This window comes from Xyrauchen texanus, chromosome 1 (assembly GCF_025860055.1).
Source record: "Xyrauchen texanus isolate HMW12.3.18 chromosome 1, RBS_HiC_50CHRs, whole genome shotgun sequence".
Classification (NCBI taxonomy): Eukaryota; Metazoa; Chordata; class Actinopteri; order Cypriniformes; family Catostomidae; genus Xyrauchen; species Xyrauchen texanus.
In genome coordinates this window covers 58,221,202-58,247,335 of record NC_068276.1, presented here as the reverse complement: position 1 = coordinate 58,247,335, position 26,134 = coordinate 58,221,202, and the positions used below count along the sequence as shown (strand labels likewise).

At 38.1% G+C, this 26,134-nt stretch overlaps 1 protein-coding gene across 2 annotated transcripts in view; it reads right to left on the bottom strand.

Annotated features, from left to right (window-relative positions):
• The window catches only part of LOC127650112 (zinc finger protein 609-like), a 79,948-nt gene that overhangs the window by 34,449 nt on the left and 19,365 nt on the right, over nucleotides 1-26,134 (bottom strand). For both annotated transcript variants that reach the window (XM_052135313.1, XM_052135308.1), the window contains exon 2: nucleotides 24,772-25,628. In XM_052135313.1, the coding sequence (XP_051991273.1) occupies nucleotides 24,772-25,503 (732 nt within the window). In that variant the 5' untranslated portion in view covers nucleotides 25,504-25,628. The remainder of the gene's footprint in view (nucleotides 1-24,771; nucleotides 25,629-26,134) is intronic.

Sequence of the window (26,134 nt, the reverse complement as noted above, 5' to 3'; positions counted from 1 at the left end):
CACAAAAATTCAAAATCACAATTTTTATTTATAATCTATCAGACAGTTCATCAAAAATGCATACGAAGGACAAAACGCTACATATTCATGCCATGCGGGTTGCAAAATCTAACACAACAAATGAAAATATCTTGGTAACACAACAAAGTTGCAAAATTGTATTAAACGTTTCCATGTCATGCTTACATTCCAACATGATCACACGGGAAGTCAACATGTTGCTTCCGAAAGTACCGGTACCCTCGGTCACATTATGCCAACTCACCGCTCCAGCATGTTTACCATCACCTGTGGTGTGACCGAAAGCGCGTGGCATCATCAGGAAGTAATAGCATTTGAATCATCAGTGACAAGCGTGACTCAGAGGTTGCATTTTTCCCTCTAACATTACATATTTTTTTTTTTATTTTAAGAGTGACCATAAATATCGATAAATTATCACGTTTATCTAGAAAGTACTCATTGTATTTTTTGTGAACAATGTGTGTGTATATTCATTAACCCCTACAGATAAAGACGCACCCTTTATCGGTACACGCAGAGCAGTAATATTAAATAGCAAAGTTTGTCAAAATGATCGATTGCCAAATGTCGGCTATAGATGCAGTACACTTGAAACACGTCATAGAACGAAGAAATAATTAGCGATCTATCGCTATATGAGTCATCATGGCAAAAGGAGCGGCGGATGTTTGATTCTCCCATATATAGCCTCTCCATAAGATGAAATGAAGCGCTCATAACTGTCATGTAACTAACGCTTTTTTATGGGTAAAAAGAAACGAGACCGTTTATCATCATGTGCACGCCGAGGCCAGTTATGGTCTTACGCAGGTGTATACCTGCATGATGGACAAAGCTGAGCTACAATCACACGGTGTTCAATCGTACTGGGAATATTGCCGGTGTCTTTCCTATCAGTCTCCGTGTTGTTAACCTTTCCCGTTCATCTGGAGCGCGCCACACACATGCACCTGATCGGATCGGGAGCTGCATTATTCATTATTTTTCTCTTCCTTATTCAGCCTTTGGTTCATTTACAACGTATCTAACTTTGCAAAATCGCGATTTCTCGATTAAAAATAAATCGTGTCAAAACGTAAATTCAAATTAATCGGAAACAATCTGAAAAACCGCCCAGCCCTACATTTTACCCACCGGTGCGACTACCCACACTAATATGTTTTCGTTTGAAAGTGCCTCTTTTTCTCTCCGTTTTGGCCTTTCGTCCACACTGAGATGGCGTTTTTGTCCGCGAAACCGAGCTTTTTGAAAACGCACTCCAAAGTGGATACATTTGAAAACGCCGTTTTGGCGTTGTAGTGTGGACTGTGAAAACGGATGCTTTGCAAAATGATGATGCTATGGAACGATATGGAGTGGTGGTGGTGTAGTGGTCTAAAGCACAAAACTGGTAATCTGGTAATCAGAAGGTTGTTGGTTCGATCCCCACAGCCACCACCATTGTGTCCTTGAGCAAGACACTTAACTCCAGGTTGCTCCGGGGGGGATTGTCCCTGTAATAAGGGCACTGTAAGTCGCTTTGGATAAAAGCATCTGCCAAATGCATAAATATAAATGACGCATTTTTAGTCGTGATCTACCCAACCAAAACAATCAAGATGGCAGCCTGTGTCGTAGCGGCTGTTGTGCCTGATACTCACTTTGATAGTGTTGTTAAAAAATAAATGTCACTTTGTACAACCTTCACATTGCATTCCTTCAAAGGCGAAGGGAAGTTTACTCTGAATTGGTGTACGGCGACGGAACATGAGGAAAATTGCGTTTCAGACTGTACGTGCAGTGGGGATTTTCCGCATCTGCAGATACGATTTAAGCATTTTCATACGTTTCAGTGTGGATGAGCAACATTTGGAAAACGCTTGAAAACGTTAGTGTGGACGGAGAGCGTTTTGAAATGAAAATGCCGTTTCCAAATGTATCCGGATTAATGTAGACATAACTTAAGTTTTGTTACAGGTCCAACCGTACCAGGTGTGTTCACTCACTGAGCGTATATAATTACAGTCCTGCAAGAACATGTGAGAACCACAGCGCGAGTGCGGAAAAGTTGCATTACTCGCTGAACTGGTCTCGACGCACACCACTCATTACAGCGCTGCCTGAGAGAACAAGTCAAGCTCAGCGCGGAAAACATACTCTGTGAGTTAAGTAGTTTAAAACCACATTAAACGGTCTGACATTCAAAACAGTTGGCTAGACACCAGATGAACATGAACACAGATCTATATATATATATATATATATACACACACACATACAAGACTTTCACACACCAGCACCCTTAGAGAATTACCATACGTACATTTACTATAGTAACACGAACTGTGCTAGTATTTTAGTATTTAGACAGAAACAGATTCATAATAAATATGATCATTTATAATGGGCTACATTAGTGGGTGAGGAAGCGTTCAATTTGTTACAACTATGGCAGTTTATAAAATGTTGATATTTTAATAATTTTACATTTTGTTTAGAGAATGTTTTTTTTCATTACAAAAATGACAGTTTGTTTTATAAAATCACGTTACATCTAACCATTGTAGTGAAGATGTGCTGTTATACCTTGGGTTACCATGGTAACTATTAAAAAAAACCTATAGTGATTTAAATCCTGAATCTTTGTGAATTATGGACAAAGTTCGTTTTCCTTCCTTGTAAAAAAAGTGTAATCTTCAAAGGCCCTATGATTGTAGAAGATATCATTGGTTTTGTTAGCCATAAAATTTCCAAACAAAATCAACAAAAACCTGATGAAAGGAGTCGCACTGTCAGAATATTTTAGCCCTATGTAAATTAGCTGTTAACCTCTTAATCGATGTTATAGATAACCTTGTTAATACCAGTAAATGCATCCCAACTTAAAATCAATGCCTTACTGTCAAATGAGCTTTTCAGTGGGGCAAAATATTCAATATTACTGGTAACTGGACTTATTTTTGTAACATAATAATAAGATCACTTTTATTATAAGTTTCAGTCTTAGACTTTTCATTTTATAGGCCCCAGACATACACCCCAGCAGCAACATAAACAAGCACTTTGGCTCAGAATCCTGCTGGATGAAAAACAAGATTATTAGAAAAAGACATTTCCCAACACGTCCATTGTTACGATTCTTGTCCACTTCAGCATTTTTCTATTTGCCATTTTTAATTGGAAATTCTAAAAATAAGAATTAGAATGAAAAGTAGAAATGTTTGTAGCGTTTGTTCAGTCCCCCCTTTGCTTTAATGACAGCATGACAGGATTGTGCAAAACCTGATCTTCCACGTTATTCCAGCACGATTTGAGCGAATGTTCCAAAAAGCCTCTTGTGTGCCTTAATAGAAGGAAATGTGACCCCCTGTACAAGTGAGTTAGCATGATCAACAAGCCGTTTTTACGTGCACACCTATATGCTGATTGCTCCCAAAAATCAGCTTATTTAAAAAAATCGAACAAAGCAAGAAATCCACGTTTACATGAGGTTGGAAATAATCTTGTTATTCTCTGTCTTTGTTGTCAACCCGTGTAAAGGCACATTGGAAAAGCCTTTAAGAACGCCGCTTAAAGGGACAGTTCACCTAAAAAAATTTAAATTCTCTCATCATTTACACATTCTCATGCCATCCCAGACATGTATGACTTTCTTTCTTCTGCTGAACACAGAAGAATATCTCAGCTCTGTAGGTCCTCACAATGCAAGTGAATGGTGGTCAGTATTTTGAGGCTCCAAAAAGCACATAATAGCAGCATAGAAGTAATCCATAAGACTCCAGCGGTTAAATCTACGTGTTCTAACGTGATATGAGTAGGTGAGAAACAGATCCATTAGTAGGTCCCTTTTTTACAATCAATCTCCACTTTCACGTTCACATTTCACACTTTTGCTTTGGCGATTGGCATTCTTCATGCATACCGCCACCTACAGGACAGGGGGGAGAATTTATAGTAAAAAAGAACTCCTGAAGCAATCTAATTGATTTTGGGTGAGAACAGATCAAATGTATCTCTTTTATCACTGTACATCTTGCCATTGCAGTTTCTCTGCACGATTACGAATTCAAGCTCAGTTACACGTCCTAGTGCTTGATGCATGCACAGACCGAGCTTGAAATCATGATCGCGAGGAGACTGCTGATGTCAAGATTTATAGTGAAAAGTTATATTTTGGTCTGCTCATAGACAAAACCGACTGTATCGCTTCAGAAGGCATGGATTAAACCACTTGAGTAGAATGGATTACTTTTATGCTACCTTTATTTGCTTTTAGGAGCTTTAAAGTTCAGGTCACCATTCACTTGTGCACTGTATGGAGATGCACATCTGTAACGGCATGAGGGTGAGTAAATGATGTGAGAATTTACATTTTTGGGTGAACCATCCCTTGAGTTGTTTACATGCAATGTAAAATCAGGGTAATGGGTAGTGATGTTACGTTCGTGAACGAATCGTTCTTTTTGAACGAATCTTTTAGGTGAACGAATCATTCTCGTTCACGTTATCCATTGACTCATATTTCTCGTTCACTGAAATTCCTCCCTCCACCACTGCGCGCCGCTATTGCGCGCATGCGCAGCTCAATGAACCGTGTAGCTCTGTGGACCGTTTCATCTGTCAAAGACAAAGAGTGACTAAACCTCGAGCCAATAGCCTTCGAGTATGATACGAGGACGGAGCATGTGATTTGTTGAATCTAGTGAACGAATACGCCCTTTATTGAGTTGCTTTGAGTTTGAACGAGTCAAATGAACTGTTACATATATCTCGCTCGTGGAATAAAAATGAATATAAAAATATATATGTTTGAGTCATGTCATGCACTTTTGTTTGTTTAAAAACTGTAAAACATAAAAAAAATTTAGAGTATTGATTATTTGCGTCCACGTCATTCCATCTCATTTAGCGCCACGTGACTCACGCCAGCTAATAGCATTTCAGCTCGGGCTTAGAAGGGGCATGTAATTGGTTGGATCTACTCTGCTGAATGAATATCATATTGCTCTGTTTTGAGTCTGAACGAGAGAGAGATCTCCCGTTCAGTGAACGAATTGAACGAACTGGTTGCTATACCCAGTTCGTGTACCAGGTCGGCCATTCTGTCAATCTAGTTCATCAATCAGCAGAAAGTGAATGCAAAGCGCAGGTATCCGTACTGTGCACGCGCAATTCATATCTTACATACAGAACATAACTCCTCGTTTAACTCGTTCTGACCAAACAAATAAAATGTTAACTAGCCTGCCTAGTATGCAAACAAATTAAAAAACACATGTGATTTGGTCATCCGAAAAGAGTGTAATTTAAAAGATAAAAAGAGTGTAAAGACTTTGATCACTTATTTAGACTTATTTTATCCATTTAATGAGTAGGGCACCATTTTTAATAAAGTCAAATCAGTTTTTATTTTGTAACAAGTAAATACGTTAGTTGAACAACACATTTTGCCGCACCTGCTGCTGACGTATTTGTGTAATATGGAAAAAAAAAACTGAACGAATCAGTGAACGAATCTGAACGAATCATTTTGGTGAACGAACTAAAAATGAACGAGTCTCTTGAAAGAATCAAAATTTCCACCACTAGTAATGGGCAAAAATCTACCCCTGTCGATTGGTTTATTCTTAAGCCGTTTATAACCTTATATAACATTTATAACACCAAGAAAGGAAAGCCGTTTAATGCATTTACACGTAGTCGTAAACTGCAATCAGCATAATCGTTGTAACGTGCATGTAAACACGCTCAATGTGGAGTTTCTTATTTAATTAATGACCTAAAAATTCCTTTTACATCTTAATGTTTCCTGGTTTACATTATCTTTTAAATGCTAAACCCTTCTTTATTTCCAGGTATAAATTACATTTTTAACTCCAGATATTCTATGTGGACTTTTTAATATCACTGCATATTTTATTGCTATTGCTCATGGTTAGGTTTAGGTTTGAACAAACCCCTAAACTTCTGTATTAAACTTACCTATTTAATATACTTGGGCTGAGAGATCAGCTAGACAGTTTAAACCATCTGAGCAGCTGAAAGGTGCCCCAAACATCTCTCAAACCAAACAGTCATGTTGAGTTATGGTAAGACTATTCTACTGAGCTATGACACAAAGAACCATTTAAGAATACTGGAATCCTGTAGCTTTAATAAGACATCATTTCTGTATGTCATAACATTCTGGTTTACAAAAGTACACAACGCTTGAACCAAAACATTCTTCTATAACTTCTATGTACCCACTTACAGGACAAGTTGTTTTTCAAGCTGTTGGATTTCCCTGGGGAACCACAAGCCAACTATTTATGGAAGTAATGCATTTTGCTGCTCCCTCTAAACAGAGGAAAACTCAATGTGGGTGGTACACCGTCTAACAGACACAACATATATACAGACTCATGGGAGAAACAGCTTCTCACAATTCCGAACTAAAAATGGATTACACTGATTCTTGAAAATGTGAACAAAAGACATTGACTGGTGACTACAACTGGGGGGAAATCCATTCCACTACATGCTTCTGGTTTGAATTGCCTCTCAAGACACTTTCAAGACATATTTGGTGGTTTCTGAAGTACTCGAGGTGATAGAATTTACACAAACGCATAAACATTTGTGGAATGATGACTTGAAATTCGATAAATGACATGATAACGCGTACTGCTTAAACACGTTGATGGACGTTTGCTTTGAATTACAGCCCCTTTTATGATTGACAACTCGAGAGATTTTGAGAAAAACGCCGTTCCGGTGTGGATGAGAGGCATAAATGGTAAATGGTCTGCACTCATATAGCGCCTTTTTAGCCTTAACGGTATTCAAAGTGCTTTACCCATGCACACACACATTCATACACCAATGATGACAGAGCTGCCATTGCAAGACGCTAGCCTGCCATTGGGAGCAACTTGGGGTTCATTGTCTTGCCCAAGGACACTTCGGCATGTGGGCCAGGAATCGAACAGCCAACCCTGGGATTAGTGGACAACCCGCTCTACCACCTGAGCCACAGCTGCGTTTTCAATCAACAACATATAACATTTACATTTATGCATTTGGCAGACGCTTTTATCCAAAGCGACTTACAGTGCACTTATTACAGGGACAATCCCCCCGGAGCAACCTGGAGTTAAGTGCCTTGCTCAAGGACACAATGGTGGTGGCTGTGGGGATCGAACCAGCAACCTTCTGATTACCAGTTAATGCTTTAGCCACTCCATATTAGTGTGGATGTAACATTACACTACAATTTCGACTGCTTCGATTCTTTACAAAAGAACACAGTTTCCATTTCTTTCCTGCAGCATTCACCATTAAAAACAGTGGTGGAATGTTGTTGTAGGCTATCGACTATCCAGTTACTTGGTTCTGTTAAAGTGAATGCAGGTCAATAGCCGTATAGAGCCACATTCTTCAATTTAAGTATCAATGACACAGTACATCTATACTACAGGTCTAATACAATGCCCAAAGCATGACGTACTGGTCGATTTGCTGAGAACAGCATAACAATGGAAATGAAAAAGAAAATCTTTCCTGTTATGTAGAATATTTCCCAAAGCATGTGGACTTGACAGTCAGCATAAACATCATCAATACAATTCCAGCTGTAAAATGTATATCTTCTAAAGCAATACGATTGCTTTTGGTGAAAAATGATCAATATTTATGTACTTTTTAACTAGAAGCGCTTCAGATGAGGGTGGAGTCCAAGCGGTCTCTAGTGTACCGTAGTCAAGCTCCGACTTTGGAGTAAAGCCCAAGATTTCTGGCGGTGCAGCAAGAATTCACTCATGTAAGGGCAGAGTCGAGAGGGAAAAACCAAAACACACATATAAACACATCTGTGTGTTAAACTAACCTTAGAAGTTAGTTCCAATCACATTTTGTTTCTTCTTTGCAACAAAAAAAAACCCTTTTGCAAGGTTTTCCATAAATCAGATCTTAATTTGTGGTCTGCCTCTTATTTAAAGCTATTGTCATTATTGTCGGGTGAATATCTGTGCGGACTATTTTAATATTGCTTAAATGGTAATTTATGGTACAACAGATCAAGCAAAAAAAAAAAAGATTTGGTTATATAAGTATCTTCTTTTTTTCTCCCTTAACCATCATCTTATTGAGTTTTTTGTTCTTTGCCCAAGTCGCCTTTGACTGGCTCAATGGGGGTCTAAATACAAATATTATTGACTTGTTATGGCACAATCAACAAAGAGCATGAAAGTGCACGTGAGTCCAGCAGGCTTTAAAATTGTGCTCCACAGACAGGAGAATGCAGAGCGTGTGATCACTGGTGCTACTCAATCCGGTTTCTCTCTATCGCGGAACAAACTTTCAAAATTGTGTGACCCATTTCAAGTCTACGGAGATTGCCGGGTTTTTTTTACCTTAAAGCGCTATGGAGGAAGTCAAACATCTCAAACGGCAAGAGAGCCTGACGTTCTAACAAACAGCTAAAAACAATGTGTCATCTGTTATGCTGGTTTTTTACACCTCGTCAACCTTAATAAAATTCAGTTTGAATGATGTGAGATATTAGACAACAAACTGGCTTTGCTTTCAGATATTGTCTACAGAGATTACTTAAAGAGCTTAATGAAGTGTTTTTTTATCAAGGATAATTATTCCCTAATTATTATATAGTCTTCACTTATATAGCGCCTTTTTAACGTTAATGGTATTCAAAGTGCTTTACACTGTGACACATTCACCCATTCACACACACATTCACACACACCAATGACAGCAGAGCTGCCATGCAAGGCACTAGCCTGCCATTGGGAGCAACTTGGGGTTCAGTGTCTTGCCCAAGGACACTTCGGCATGTGGAGTCGTGTGGGCCGGGAATCGAACCACCAACCCTGCGATTAATGTCTGTCCTGCTCTACCACCTGTGCCACAGCCACCCAATCCCACTGTATTGCTTTCAGAAGCTGTCCAGTTTCTTGAGGAAAGATTTATAATAATAATACTAGTCAACAACATCAGACTGAAATGTGAAATTTAGCATTGTGGTAAGGTTGATTACCACTTTCTGATTACATCCAATCGAAATGACTAAATGGGCATTACAATTAGGGATGTGCACATGTAGTCGAATATTTGTTCTGCAATAATCATTCGAATAGTAAAAATACTATTTGAATTTCTCAAAGTTGTGCTTTGCTGGCCATATATGCATTGAGATGCAAGTTAAATCCTGAACACACAAACTAAAACTGCACTGGGTGGCGCTGTTGAGTGTGGACACGAGTTGATCACATTTGTTGAGCAAACCGTTCTGTCAGTACGTCCAGATGGACACCAGAAAAGCGGGTTATTGTGGGAATGTGGCTTGTTGTGAGAACGCTGGGTTGCTGTTTAAATGTACTGGATAAGCTGTGTATGTTTTACTCTCGTATATGTGCAGCCAATCAGAAAGCAGAGTTACCGTAGAAACGTCATCCCCGCGACGCTTCTGTAAACAACAAACATGGCGTCCGAGATAGGCATTGCTAGCTGAGGTAAGGGACATCCCATCATTTAAACTGGGGTGTATAAATGAGTATAGTTCACTGAGCACATGGATATACTTGTTTTTCTCAACTATATAAACATGATAACTATTATATGCCGAGTGTTTATACTCGTCCTGTACGTTAACTGCGTCAGTCTACTTCATTAGCGGTTTCTTTTTCTTCGCTTTGCGTGAGCTTAAATGCTTTTGTTCTATTCTTATGTTTTCCCGCATTGCTTGTTTAAATATATATAAAAATAACACACAGGACATGATACAAGCTTGTTTTGATTATAATTAGAAGCTTGTTATTTTTTAATGGTGACGCAACTTTTATGACTAAAATAATCATTTTACAAAGTCGCTTTCTCATTAATTACCTTCATTTAAATAATAGAATATTCATTTTTTATGACCTTAAATATTCGAATACCAAATTATTGATGAATGCCCATACCTAATTACAATATGGTTATCTAATATATAAACCAATTTGCCTTGATTTCGTTTTTTAAAAAGTAACTATATTGTGATATATATTGTTGTAGCGTGATATCAAATTTGAGATACAGTGATATACGATTTTGGTCATATCTCCCACCCCTACACTTATGCGTTATGTAAACATGGATTATTATCCAGTGCACCTTTCACTCCAGAACATCAGAAGCATCTTCATCTATTAATCTTTAACCATGACGTCCCTCCCTCCCCAGTGAGGGCTGTTGTGCCTTTCTGAATGCATTTCAAATTCAATTTCACCATCCTAACCAGTTTCAGAACAGATTTTCACACAGCGTTCAATGACAAGATTTATAAACTATGAACTAAAGCAGCAGCAGACAGAGGCTAGATTTTCTCCAGCACAAAGCAATCCTAAATCAGTCTGTCACTGAAATGTTAGGCTAAACAATACCCCCTAATCTTCTTAAAAGAAGCTTTTATGTGTTTCTAATCTCATTAGAGCAAGAGTAACTCTACTCACAATGCCAGAGCACAAAGATCTTAAATACACCACAAGACTAAGCACCCTTGAGTGGCAGCTTTCTACACATTTTTGCAATGCAATTAAGTAGTAAGAATAAGACCTTGTAATTTTCCTGATAAAGAACAAGAATGCTTCACTTTCCATAGCTGTCCGAGAGCTTGAAGTATTGCGCTGGTAAAATGAAAAGAATTACAATCATATGCCATTAGCCTATTTAGGGATTCATATTGGCCCCATTCCTGCTCCCAAAATATTTGGCTACTTGCAGAAGCTGTTTTGACTTAAGGAGAAGGCACATTTTTTCCCCCAATGCAACCAAATTATAAGAAGCACATGCTCCAAGATTTCAAAAATAAAAAACAATTACAGCCAAGCAGTGCTTGAAGTGGGATGGTACGCAGCACCGGCACTTCTATAATTTACTCTACTGCTTACCACCACTTCTCAGAGTCTCCCTGTACGATGTAATGTCTTTATTTAATGTAAGTCAGTGATTCAATGAGGCCAGCCTATCACTTTTATCTGACCTTCCAAATGATTTTGATAAAATTGCGGCGGTAAACATCAGAGCTAAAACTCAGCGGTGTGTTTAACATCACTCAACCCGAGCGACAACAGTATCGGTGGACGTAAAGCGATTTGTGGTCCAGTTCTGAGGGAGCACGCGTGTTTAAGCTTGTCTGGGCGTAGTTCAGTTACTCAACTTTTAGGTGAGCGCATTTTATCACGTCTTTTTCAATCAAATGTATTTATGCAAATTGTTTAGCTGCTGGGTGCACTCAAAACTACAGACTTAAATGTCAAAGCTGTAACAGAAGTGATGTCAGCTTATATGCACAACCTTATTTCACAAAGGATAAATCGATGATGAAAACCAAAGCATCAAATAAAATACAGAGGAACATTTGCTTAACCCTCTGGGGTCGGCAAACGCGCCGGCGCGTTTTGCTGTTATTTTTTCACATAGCAGTAACATAGACTTAAAATACTCCGTCATTTATGGTCATATAAATACAATCAATACATGATTATAAACTATAGAGGGTCTTCTTTTTTTGTGTACACTCATATTAACATCAAAACCTTGTGTTTTTTTTTTAAATAAATAAAATAAAAAGGGTAAGCTTTCAGCAGTCTCTGTGTTCACGATCATATTTCAGAAACACGTCACTAAAATGAACTTAAACTCCGTGAATTCTTCTCACACAAACATGAAACATATGTCTAAAGAAAGCTTAAATGTCTACTTTTAAATAAAACAATTCAAATTTAAAACAAATATTCTCCTGCAATGCAATCTGTTTGAAACAAAGCGATGTACAGTTTTTACCGGTCCATCTCATTATCTGTAATGTGATCCCACCCACCAGCAGAGCGCGCCATTCATACGCTAATGTACTGAGGCGATCAAGGGAAAAGTACACGCCCCCGACTGCGAGATTTGATGTAAACAAACACAACTAAACTTTTCTGCGTGCTTGTAAGGATACACAGGCGATCAAACTCTTGGCTATTAAGGAAGAGTTAACATTTTTCTCAGACGAAGAGGTGGACATTTGTATTTTGAAGAGAGATTTGTTCCAGCAGAGGATACAATTTCAAACGAGTAAGTCATTTAGTTTTCATTAGCTGACATGCTATTTTATATAAACATGTACATATTTTACTAGTGGGACTGTTTCCAGACTTGCCAGACAGGATTCAAAGTTTGACATTTGACATTCAAAGTATTGACATGTCCTAATAGGCAAGTTTTAGTTACATGTAAATGTTGTTATTTACATTGTATGCTGTATGATATAAATATGATATGTAATATGATATAAAAATAATATGAATGTTAGATTATATTTTAATGTGTTTATGCTGACTCGTTATCATCAACAAAGCTTGTGCTTGCAAATATCTGTTCAGGTTAAAATGCACTTTAAATATGCCCATATTAGAAAATCAGCATATTATCATATGTATTTTGGATCAAATAAATGCAGTCTTGGTGAGCAGAAGAGACTTATTTTAATGGTAGTGTAGGTCTAAAATTAAGTAAAGTCTTTATATAAAGAAAATGTATATAGTCAGATTACTTCTTTTAACTTAAAACTTGATTTTGATCATTAAGTCTCCTCACATTAATTCTCTCTCCGTCACATTCCTCACTGATAGGCCCAGAGGAGGGGTCTTTGTGTCCTCAGGTGTGAATCTCATCAATATTCATGATCGTTCACGCCTCCTCGCATATTACGTTCAGCTCTAAAATTGTCACACAAAAGTTAAATGACTATATTGTTTTGTATGAATGAGTGATCAGGATGATTTTCACATCATTTTGTAGCAAAACTCTAGGCTACAAGATCCAGTTCTCAAAAGTCAAATGTTTAGTATGTGTTATATGGCCTTATTTCAGTGACTTAAAATGTTCGTTTTTTCAAAAACCATGCATAAACATTATTTTCTCAAAAATACAAACATGTACACACATGTTGCTCACATATTATTGTAGCCCAGTTTGTGCTGAAGACAGTGTTATCAGACTTTAGCCATTAATATGTTTTTAAGCAACTGAAAAAAGCACAAATGTCAAGGCATGTCAAAACTTCTCCAGGGCCCAAAACACCCTCAGACCCCAGAGGGTTAAATCATAAGCAAAATCCTGAGTGTTTAGTTCTACATACAGATGTGTCAGTCCTGACCATCATCAAATCAGTTTTTCATTGTTTATGATTATTTATTATATGAACAAGTATCTGATTTCAGTGTGCAATTTCATATGTGCTCTTCTTTTGAAAATAAAATTAATAAAAATAAAAAAGCTCTGAGTCTTCTCCTATAATGCCTAATGAGGTTGTAGAACACCTGGCAAGGGATCTGAGACCATTCCTCCATAAAGAGTCTCTCCAGATCCTTCAAACTCAGAGGTCCATGTTGGTGGACTCTCCTCTTTAGTTCACCCCACATGTTTTCTATGGGGTTCAGGTCAGGAGACTGGGATGGCCACGGCAGAGCCTCGATTTTGTGGTCTGTGAACCATTTTAGTATTGATTTTGATGTTTGTTTTGGATCATTATCCTGCTGGAAGATCCAACCTCGGCCAATTTTAAGCTTTCTGAAAGAGGCAGTCAGGTTTAGATTTTCTATCTGTTGGTATATGATAGAGTCCATGATGCCATGTATCCGGACAAGATGTCCAGGACCTCTGGCAGAAAAACAGCCCCACAACATGAAAGATCCAGCACCACATTTAATCATGGGCATTGGGTACTTCTTCATCTTTGTTTGCACCAAATCCATCTCTGGTGTTTGCTGCCAAAAAGCTTTTTTTTGTTTCATCTGACCATAGAGCCTGGTCACATTTGAAGCTCCAGCAGTCTGTGGAAAACTATATTTTTTATGAGACTTTCTGACCCAAGACACAACTAATTTCTTAAATTCTCCAGCTGTGATCCTTTGAGACTCTTTGGCCACTTGAACCATCCTCTGCACTGTGCGTGGAGACAAAATAGACACACGTCCTTTTCCAGGCCAGTTCTTAAGATCTCCAATTGATTGGAACATGTTATTTATTGTCCTGATGGTGGAAATGGGCATTTTCAATGCTTTGGCTATTTTATTATAACCACTTCCCATTTTGTGAAGCTCAACAACCTTTTGCCGCACTTCAGAACAATATTCTTTAGTCTAACCCGCTGTGATTGATGATTAAGGGAACTTTACCTGTGTGTTACCTCATATTTATACCCATTTGAAACAGGAAGTCACGGCTGAACAATTTCATGTTCCTAGTCACGCAGGTGCACTAAAATGTTTTAAATATGAATGAGTACATACTTCAGATATATTTCAGAAAGGAGATGTGCATGCGCAGGTGAGATTCTCCGTCCGGTTGCATTTTTTTTTTCAATACCGTAGATTAGCAAATGTACGATAACCGTCAATTTTCAAACCGTCGTATGCTGTGAAACCGGTATACCGCTGAAACCCTAGTTAGGTAAGATAAATCTTAAAAAAAAAAAGGTTGGCCGATTTTGAGAAACTTCCATGTTATTGGTATACAAAGGCATTTTGATAGACATACAGTACAGTGCACTGCAAGTCACAGCATTGATTTTATTACTATTTGGCGAATAAAAACACTTAAGATCCGTACAGTTGTTTATTAAAAAAAGGTGATACAAAAGGCAAGTATTCCAAGTATTCCGATATATGTTACATTGGAGATATAAGAGAACTCACGTAAGATGAAATGCAAAGGAAAAATATAGCTGCAAGCAGCGATGACGGGCCCAAGCACCATGGATCCATTTCTACCCGGGGTTCGGAAAAAATACAAGGTGGACACATGCATTTAGCATTTAACATTATTCAATTTTTTTTTTTAAGCAATTTGGATAAATACAAGAGGACTATTTTAAAGTCTGTTGTCAGAGCCATACTTCCTGCTGAAAGGTGGTGGCACTATGACCGTGTCCCAAAATAGTCACATCCATGTGATTAGCCCCCAAGACTAAACATACATCTCAATTTGATCTAAATCACACATTGCACACAGAAGATATGAGACCCTTCCTGTTTCCCATTTTCATGCTTAATTTACTGCCTCGCCATGGCAACACCATTCGATATATCAAAAATAAGTTTGCAATATAGCATCTTCAATGGCTTGGCAATAGGTTGCCTACATTTACATCCCCTAGGAGGAGTATTCAGAAGTTCAGGTCCTGCAATGTTCAAAAAATGCACAGTCAATCCAAAATGGGTGACTTCCTGTTGGGCGGAGCTAATGACTGTAATTTTGAAAGTTGTCCGGCTTGATGAGAACAATATATGTAGCAAGTTTGGTGACCGTAGAAGAAACTGACTCTACAACTTTGCTCCCCAGCCACAGCAATGTGTTGTCTGTTTCCCTAGCCTATTGGTCGACAACTCTGATGTGTGTGCAAAATAAACAGAGCCCCCGCTGCACGCCCGCCCACCCACCCAACCCACGACTCTGATGTGTGTGTGCAAACTTTCAAGAGTTTTCACTCATGTTGATCATCAACATTGACGTCAGCTACATCTTGGATGACCTGAGGTGAGAAAATTATCAGCAATTTTTCATTTTTGGTTGATCTATTCCTTTAAGTACCCCAAAGATCCCAAAAACCTTAAAATAATAAGAAAAATAATCCTTAAAAGAACAAAATGACCTCTGCACTTTCAGTGCTTGGGCCATGAATAATATATGAAGACAATCAAGATCAGAGAGCATTTTATACATTTTTATGCATAGTTGCATACATTGAGTTATTACCCCGCTTTGTGCTACGGAAGATGAAAATCTTTTAATGGTAATATTTTCATATTTTTCAATTGTTTAAAAATAGTGACGGGCAAAGGCAAAGCTAGATGCTAGCGCTCACATGCAAAATATGGTAGTATGGTAGCCACTTTTGTTTGTGTAGCAGCTAAAATGATTTTTTTTCTGCCAAAACTTACATCAAAGATAAGTAAGCAAATGCCACACAGGGGTGGGCAATATCAGTGAAATTGACTAATTACATACTCAGATGGTTGCACTTTCCAATCACCAATGAAGCATATAAATTGAGACACTACACTAGTTGTTTCACCAATCCTTTCCTATTCTGCTGTCGCTGATTTAACCAGCTCAGTGCAATTGTAGGAGTGCTGACAAGCTTCTCAATGTGTAGGAAGTTAAATACTTCATCCACTTGCAATGCAACCTCCCCCCCCCTTTGCTTCCATTTAGTCAGGTCATTTGCACCCCCTTCTCCTTCCTCTGGCCCTCAAGTGCCCTCTTTTCTCAGCAGATCCGAGCAGAGTGCCTTTCAACCTCTGACACAATCTAAGAACAAACTTCACAGATTGCTTTTAAAAGGAATCATTCAGCTCTAAAATGACAATTCTGTCATCATTTACTCACCCTCATGTTGTTCCAAAGATGTATGTATGAAGGTAAAATAGTGCCTAAATGATTTGCATGCACAGAGTATGATTTGTGAAAGAGTAAATCAAATTGTGAACGTAAAAAAATGTTTTGTAAAGGTATAAATCAAGTTGCAAGTGTACAAAACAAATATTAGCAATACTTCAATGCTTTGCATAAGTGTAATTCATGCGTTGTGAATCTGTAATTGTGTATTAACACAATAAATTTGGTGTATTCTTCTGACTTACACTTTTCATACATTTGGCACAGTTTTTTGCACCTAAACATGGTCAAAAATATAGCAAACCTGCAATCAGCAATATACAAGCAAAGAAAGTGCGTCATGAACAGCAAAACGGATTGACTGTGTAGAATCAGTCTTTGTGTAAAATAAACTACTGCAAATGTATAAATGACTTATGTTTTTGGCATAAATATTTTCCAGAAATTATCCGATATACACCGTTCCATCTTCCCTATTGTTGCACTCACACTTTTGGCACAAATTTCTCACTGAAAAGTGTTTTGCAAACGCAAGGCGGGAAGGCGGGTCTACCTGCTTCTAGTAACAAATCAAATGAGGTTTTCACTGAACAGTTGAAAATGAAATTCTCTCATCATTTACTCATCCTCATGCCATCCCAGATGTGTATGATTTTTTTTCTTTGGCAGAACACAAATAAATACTTTTAGAAGAATATCTCTGCTCTGTAGGTCCATACAATGCAAGTGAATGGTGACCAGACCTTTTGTAGCCCCAAAAATCACATTAAGGGAACAGAAGTAATCCATGTTTCCAGTGATTAAATCCATGTCTTCTGAAGTGATGTAATAGACGAGGGTGAGAAACAGATCAATATTCAAGTCCTAAATCTCCACTTTCAATTTCACATCTCAAAGTGAATGTTAAAGTGGACATTTACAGTAAAAAAGGACTTGTATATTGATCTGTTTCTCACCCTCGTCTATTATATCACTTCAGAAGACATGGATTTAATCACTGGAAACATGGATTACTTCTGTTCCCTTAATGTGATTTTTGGGGCTACAAAAGGTCTGGTCACCATTCACTTGCATTGTGTGGACCTACAGACCGGATATATTTTTCTAAAAATATTTGTTTATGTTCTGCAGAAGAAAGAAAGTCATAAACATCTGGGATGGCATGAGGGTGAGTAAATGATGAGAGAATGTATATTTTTGGGTGAACTGTTCCTTTAAGTTATAGTAAAATTTAGACAAAAAAAAAAAAAAAAAGACATGTTCCCTACTACAATTCAATTGAATGCCTCACTTTCAAACACAATTTTAGAAGTAGTATTTTATGTTTAATTTAATTATGTTGAAGTTATCAACTAAAACACAATCCACCAAAAACATGCGTTATGATTATTGCCACGGTAACAGTTCAGATATGCATTCGATTCAGTAATTGGTTGTTTTTGTCATTTAATTTGATTCTAATCAATAGAGCTTTGTATTGAAATGGGGCCTATAATATATTATTCTATATATTGCATTGTCACATAATTCATCTCTGCAAATTCCAAACTCATAATTAAGTCGACAGTCACTAAATATCTTCCTCATCAGTGAGCGGTTAACCGCCGAGCAATGTTTGTTGGTCGGTTTGTTTGATCATCCAGGTTTGGAACAACAGGAGGGTGAGTGAATCATGACAGAATGTTCATTTTTGGGTGAACTATTCCTATAACTATTCTGAAACACTGCAGCAACTCAAGGCATTCAACAGTTTTCTCTCATTTATTCATTCCTTCCCTCATTTATCTGTCTGTGTTTGTTTATCCCCCTCTGCTCTGCCCTCTAGCTTTCTCTCTGCTCACATTGAGAGGTGAAATGAGGCATGCTGGAAATTTGCTGGCTGACAATGGAGGACAGCTGCTCTCGCTGCTCAAGTCTTTCATGAGATGAATTAGCAGTGCAAGCTCGCCACGCACCCTTCCCCCACACTAGCTGCTGCCTTTTTAGTACCCGTCCAGACATACTCGCAGTCATCATGTACAAAGCTGGAGGAAACATGCAACGAAAAGGACTTTGTTGCACAGATTTACAACAGCTTTATCTGTTGATATTTTGACACCTTGTATTTTTTCCTCAATTTCCTCTGGCCTGTTGCATTATGAGTCAAAACAATATATTCCCAGCGATCCGATCTGAACGTGATTTTGCACCAAACAGAAAATAGGACTACTATTGTAACTAAAACCTTGGCATGATAACCTTGCTGCTTTAACAAGAATTTATACCACGGGTCTGCTAAATGCTTGATTCTGATTGGCTCACAGATGTTATAAGGTGTGCAATTATTTTTCAAGTAAACGCACGGCTATAAAGTAGTTCCAGGTCTTGTCGCATAACGGGTCCTCATCACTTCGCCAACTTATTTCAGTTATTTCAAAGAGCCCTACAGGCTACCACAACAAAATAACCATATAAACAAAGTCATTGGTTAAAGCAAAATGGTTATGAACGTCAATATAACAACGTCTAAAAAAAAACAAAAAAAGAGCCCTCGCACTCCCTCGCACTTTAGGGCTGCAACTAACGATTATTTTGATAATGGACTAATCTACTGGTTATTAGTAGGGCTGAAATGATTAGTCGACGTTATCGACAACGTTGACAATAACAAATTGTTGATAAAAATGTTATAGTCTTTTGATCTCATTTAACGTAACATGGATCACATTAAACTGTAATGATGACGTATGAGAGCAGCACTGCAGCTCGCGCCTGACTGAGGAGAGGAAGAATTACACAGATCACAATTCAGATGCACTTTAAACTTTCCAAACAGCTTTGTGTGATGTATATCCTAAAGTACAAGGGATATACACAAAAACACAAAATAAGTAAATACAAAAGCACTCTCATTGTGGAATAAGTGGAGCTGGAGCTCTTTAAAGGAAACACTCCGGCGTTACATCTTAAATTCAGTTGTATTTAATGCGGTATAGCTTTATTAAAGTTCAAATAAAGTAGGTCATGTACCGTAATTTCCGGACTATTGAGCGCACCTGAATATAAGCCGCACCCACTGATTTTTAAATAAAATATTATTTTGAACATAAATAAGCCGCACCTGTCTATAAGCCGCAGGTGCCTACCGATACATTGAAACAAATGAACTTTACTCAGGCTATAACGAAACACGGTGTGGCAGCGGGGGCGTGGTCAAGCACCCGTCCGGGAGAGAAAAGCGGTAAAGGCGCTTACACCTGAGCTAAATTATGTCTAACACCGGTATCTAATTTCAGTAAGCATGGGGAGAGCGGCATAAAAAGGCAGCAGCCACAGAGCTGAGAAAGTGACACACGTCAGTCTAGTGTTGGCGCATAGAAGAATTGAGAAACTTTATAAAATTGATTGTAAACATTGCTGTGGCCATTAAAAGCCTTACCTGGAACGTCAAGTGCCCTGCTGAAAACTGTCACACTGGTGCCCGTGTGACAGTTTTCCCAAGAAGGACACGTGAAGCAGGGCACTTGAAATTAGACACCGGTGTAAGACATAATTTAGCGCAGGTGTAAGCGCCCTTACAGCTTTTCTCTCCCGGGCGGGCGCTTGACCACGCCCCCGCTGCCACACACGGCTTGTAATAAAACATTTGCAGTAAACAGTAGCCTACCAATAAAGTAATTGGTCACTATCTTCCTCGTCCTGTGCACTGAAACCACTGAAGTCATCTCCTTCGGTGTCGGAGTTGAATAGCCTCAGATTTAGTTGTCTTTTTGCACTGAGTCAGTTCCTCACGCTGCTGTTTCCAACGTCTTATCATCGACTCATTAAGACCAAGCTCCCGTGCAGCAGCTCTATTTCCTTTTCAACAGCCAGATCAATCGCCTTCAACTTGAAAGCAGCATCATATGCGTTTCTCCATGTCTTTGCCATGGTGAGGGTGACAAAATGACTACCGTGAGGCCTAATCAGAATGATGGGAAGTTTGAGCGCTTCGATTTAATCTAAACTGTAAACAAAAAAGTTGTTTTGACCTTAACCCTTCGGCAATTTCATTGGTCTAATGAAAGCTTCACGCCGCAAAAAACTGAGCACGTCACAGAATGTTTTTTTTTTTTAATAAAATTTGAAAGCGGGAAAAATCCATATATTAGCCGCATCATTGTATAAGCCGCGAGGTTCAAGGCGTGGGAAAAAAGTTGCGGCTTATAGTCCGGAAATTACGGTAAATAACTACAAACTCTGACACGGGGATGCTCGTCCCTCGAGCGCGCACGCTTAATGCAGCTAGATTATAACGTGATGGCTCGCGACTTACTATATCATAATATTTGTGTCACTCTGCATTTGTTATCGTCAAGAAAATTGGCAATACAGCTTTATTAATAAGATAGAGAGTTTTTTTTGTGAGTTAAAGATGGATTGAAGTGAACAGAAAGGTGAGAGGGGAAGTCTTCACCCCATTATACACAGCAACAAAATACATTTTTGATTTGTTTTGGCTTGTTTTCCAGTATAAACATCTAAAACTGCTTTAAAAACAATGTGCATTTTCTTTAGCAGCTTTACTGCAGAAGAAAAAATTATTATCTGAAAATTTTGAATATTATATTAAAAATACAAACATTTTAAAATATCTAAAAAACCTTTAAAAAAGATGCATTCACCGGAGAAGCAGCAGATTAGATATTTAGACTTGCTTTTAGAAAATATATATTGAATATAATATATTTTGTTTTTACTGCACTCACAGAAGTATAAACAAATAAATAAAATACACATATATATACAAAATACACTTAAATATATAAGATACATTCTCTTAAAGCAAGTCTAAATATCTTATATGTTGCTTCTCAAGTAAATTTATCTTGTTTTAAGGATTTTTAGACAATTTTAAATGGAAAACAAGACAAAAACACTTGATAACAACAGGATTTTTTTTTTTTTACAGGGATTTTCTTTTCTGAATTAAACTTAATAAAAAGTGTTTTCCCCATTAATTCAGTGATTGTCATTTAGATGTATTTTTAAAAGATGATTTTGTTCGTAAGCACGTTTAATACAACCTTTTAAGTCGGTGCACAAGCTGAGTAATCAGTTAAGAGCTAATGATTAATCGTTCAATAATCGCAGAATAATCGTTCTAATAATCCTTAGATTAATATATTATCAAAATAATCATTAGTTGCAGCCCTAAATCAATACCAATTTGTCATTCAAATAATTTATCTCAAGGCCATTTTACTGCAAGTATTAAATTTTGCAATTGCATAATATCCACTTGCCCCATGGGGAATATTCAGGGGTCCGTTAGGGAACAATCATGTGATTACTAACATTCAATGGCAAGCAAGGACCTCTTTTGTACCAACATGTTTCCAAAAAGAACAGGGTAAATTTGGGGGAAGTACAGGATTTTACTTAAAGCATTTGGGTCATCATTTGCTATTGCGCGTCCTGTAATTCTATCATTTTAAGGCGGCCACAGATCCGATCTACAATAGATTTAACTTGTCACAACAGGCCATTTCAAACACAAAAAAAGCTTTTAGTGAGTGACGTTAAAAAGGCTTTAAACCATTTCCAAGAGAAGTTCTTTATGGTGAATTTTCATGTTAGCCATGCAAGTTGCATTTAACCGAATTCTATGCAAGTTACAAATAGCTACATCATTTCATTTTCCCCACAGATAAAAGGCAGATTTATAAGTGACAAAGACACACACTGGCATCACTTATCGGCTTAAAATATGAAACTGCATTTGGCCAAAACAGGCCTCTAATTAGAATTAGTCGGAGCATTGACCCTACCCCTATCTTCATTGCTAGGTCCTGGGATAAAGAGAAAATGACAGACAAAACAATCCTACAGTTTCCTCTATTGATAGCTTGAAAACAAATCAGCCAAACAATCTCGCAATACAAGTATGTTAGCGTAAATGGTTCCTGCCTATGGACTTTTCGAACTGAATGAGGATAGTTGGCGCATAGTGGCAAAAATGTTTACATTTAACCTGTTGATACGCACCACATTTTTGAGCACAAAGCATGAAAATGACATACCTGAACTTAAATGGTTGTATTTACGGGACCCTTTGGAGTATGGACTAGGGCTGTCAACGAATATTCTAAATTCGAATATATATTCGAATAGTTTTAAAAAACAGAAATTCGAAGGTGAAAATTAATATTCGAATGTGGAAAAAACGCGCCCGCTGTAGCAGATGTGCGGCTGTCTGCTTTTGCGAGTGGGCGTGCTGCCTGAGGGGTCTTTGTTGTCACATTTCTCGAATTGTGTGCCTCATTTTATTTAACGTTAAACAGAAACATGACTAAAATGTAAGGCTACTGTACTGACTGAATAGATGTTGCATGAATAAGGTAGGTTAGATACAGCAGTTTCATGCACTGCAGGCTTCCACTGGTTTGATTATTTACCGTTTCATGTCAAGGAAAAGTTCCATGTTTACCACAGCACAGCTCGCTCGGAGCGTTCAATGTCGGTTCTATATACTGTAAAACTTCAATTAATGTTAATAATTTGTTTTAATCACTGAATGAAGCCTGCTATATTTGGGACAAGAGTCGCGACCTTATATTGCTTGCACAAAACTCTTGATCAGCACTCAACATTTGTTTATTGTTGTTGTTCTTTTAAACCGTTATGCGCAGAGAGCGTGAGGGCGAGAGAGAGAGAAAGAGTGCCTGCGCGTGCGAGCGAGAGTGAGGTCTTGGCCATTAGTTGATTTACTTGTTTTTGTGTAGGTAATACGTTGTCAAATATGTTTAAACTTAAATAAACTACCTATACAAATAGTTATGTCTCTTTGTATTAATTTGTCCTGTTATTGACGTAATGCGCGTCATTGACCAAATGCGCAACCAGATATTCGAATAGTTCGAATATATGTGTTTTTTTTAGAGGGAATATTCGAATGTCATTTTTGAGCAATTTTGACAGCCCTAGTATGGACACAGTTGTAGTATCTTTTGAAAGAAGACACTTTGGGCTTTTATTCCCCAGAATGAATAAATGTTGTAATTTTTTAAAGTTAGAGAAGCTGAAGTTTATAGTAATGGAAATATTTTGTGCGGAACATGTTTTTACAATCTAAAAAACAATAAAAGTACCAAGACAACCCAGAAATACAATGTTCTCAAAGCCACGAGTCTAAAGACATTATGTTTCAAAATTGAAGATGAACGGACAAAAAATGAGGTTCCTGTGAACTTTTTTCTCTGTAAAATCGCTGGCGGCGTACAGAGTCAAATTAAGGCTCCGCCTTTCAAGACGGCACAAAATCTGACCTCACTTCCTGGCTATTATGAATCAAACTACTCCCCATTTTTAAAAATAGACTTTGGAGACGGGCTGGTTTTGTTTATGAGACTCTAATATATAAGATCATAATACAGTTTTACAACATGAATGCTGCTCAGATTGCAGTTTGTTGAAGAACGATGACGAACGGTAATTCTTTCAGGCGAGATCTCATGTAAACAATGGAGAATATATCAATATTTCTCAGATATATCACTTTTATGGACAAAACGTGCAATTGGATGTTTTTCAATGAACGCTTGTCATGGACGATTGACCCAAGTGTGTTGAACTGGATTCATCTGGCGATCGTGTTTTCATAATAAAGGTATGAAGTCCCGTTTTGATATTGCATGTTTTCGTTTGCACTCCTGGCACAAATAACTAAATTTCTGTTTCTGGATCATTGCTATCGTGAAACAGAGATCGGATATCAATACTGAACCCTTAGACCTTTGAAAAGATGTATAAGTTGTTAACATTCATTACATTTATAGATGGTAAATTATATATGAAATGTTAGCAGAGTGACGTCACTGCCGCGTTCGGGGGGGATTGCGTATCAACAGGTAAAAAAACTATTGAAAAGCTCTCTCAAAATGCCAAGTCACAAGAGGAAGAATTCCTGCCTTGCAATGTAATAATGTTATCTTTGCGCAGTAAATATTGTTTATGTACAAGAGCACAAACCATCTCTGAGAACAAAGAAGTTCTTTAAAAAGAAAATAAATGCCAGAACTTTGGCTTGGTGGTGCTCATGTGGCCGCTGAAAGTTCAAATCAGACTCCAAACCACTCCCTATTCCATTCCCATAAAATGTCCTGTCGTCTGTCCACAATCGAATCAATAAAAGTGTCAAGAAGGCCACTAAAAGAACTCTTAAAATGCCTAAACCGAAAACAGGACATGCTCCACAAGAGGTATCCAAATGATTTGCATTCAGTTGATTAGATCATTAATATTGACTCAAGCTATCAATACTTCAATAACACAATTTCCATAAGCTACTAAACGGTTCAAACGCTCAAGCGGGACAGCCGCGCTTACCTTTTCGTTTTTCACTTTCTTCAAAGCTCTGCACTCGCCACCATCCAGCTCCTCGGGTTCCGATTTAATAGCTAATGGAGAGACAATTCCAACAGATTCCAAGGCATTATTCCCCAGTTGCTCTGTCACAGAGTCCGCATTCTGCGTATTGTCAAAAGCAGTGTTGCGCGCGCTTCCAAAAGCCTGAGCATTTGCAACAATTTCCTTCTCGATTGCAATGACAGCAACTGGTCCGCTTTCGCTTTTGTCCTTTTTACTTTTCCCACTCGATACGTCCTTCTCCTTTTTGCTGTTCGGTACACCACGGGAGGATTTCGCACCCTTCTCGTTGCCTTTTCCAGGCGTGGAGTTGCCACTCCCTGTCGCACCGGTAACTTCCCCTTGCGTTCGTCCCTGATGCTCTTTTTTCGCTCCGTCTGAAGCGGGAGACTTGCTATTGTCTTTAGAGTTTTTGTTGCGTTTAGATTTGGATTTGCTCTCTTTGCCCTGAGGGGCGCTAACGGGACTAACAAATTTGATATTGTCTGGTAGAGCAGCGACGGCGCTAGGTGGGGCTGCCATTCCGCCTCCGTCCTTAGTGCCAGACATTTCGAGTTTGTCCTTTTCTAGGTCAGCGTCAAGGTCAATAATCAGATTTCCAACCCCGATATCCCACTCATCACCGCTGTCGTAAGTGTCCACCGCATTCGAGTCCACACCTTTCCCGCCTGCAGTGCCACCACTTAGGGACATTTTAGTGCCAGCGGCCCAGGTTTGTCACAGTAACATCTGATCACTCAGACTGCAGGGATGTGGGGAAAAGGGAAACAGCAGCCTCAACGTATTGATGTCAACATCCCAGTCGCCCACATTTTGCCCTAGAGGAGAAACATATAAAGAGGGATTATCGTCTTGGAATTACACTCTGAAAATGAATCTGTTAGGAATGAACATGTTGCATTAAATATGGCTCTTTTTACCAATTTTTGCGGGTACCACCAAACAAATTCAAATATGTCAAATTTGTTCTTTCTAGCCTTTATCTTTGAGTAGTTTGTCTAGACTTTCCTGAACAATCTTCACATATTTATACATTTTAAATAAACAAAATAAAACACAAAATTATACATTCAGGTTCAATGCATATCGACAAGGCTACATACATGCTAAAATAGCAACCATGCAAATCTCAACATGAATAAATGATTTAAGGCCAGGGATTATTAAAAGTGCGAAGGCCGACAAGAAAGTACAACATATGTTTTTCAATTTGTGTAGTGATAGAGTGAATATATCAGATATATATAGGCCATTTAAATGGATGATTATATTGGGCCATTTTTAGATTATCTGTATCGGTTCACAACTGTGCCCACTTTGAAAA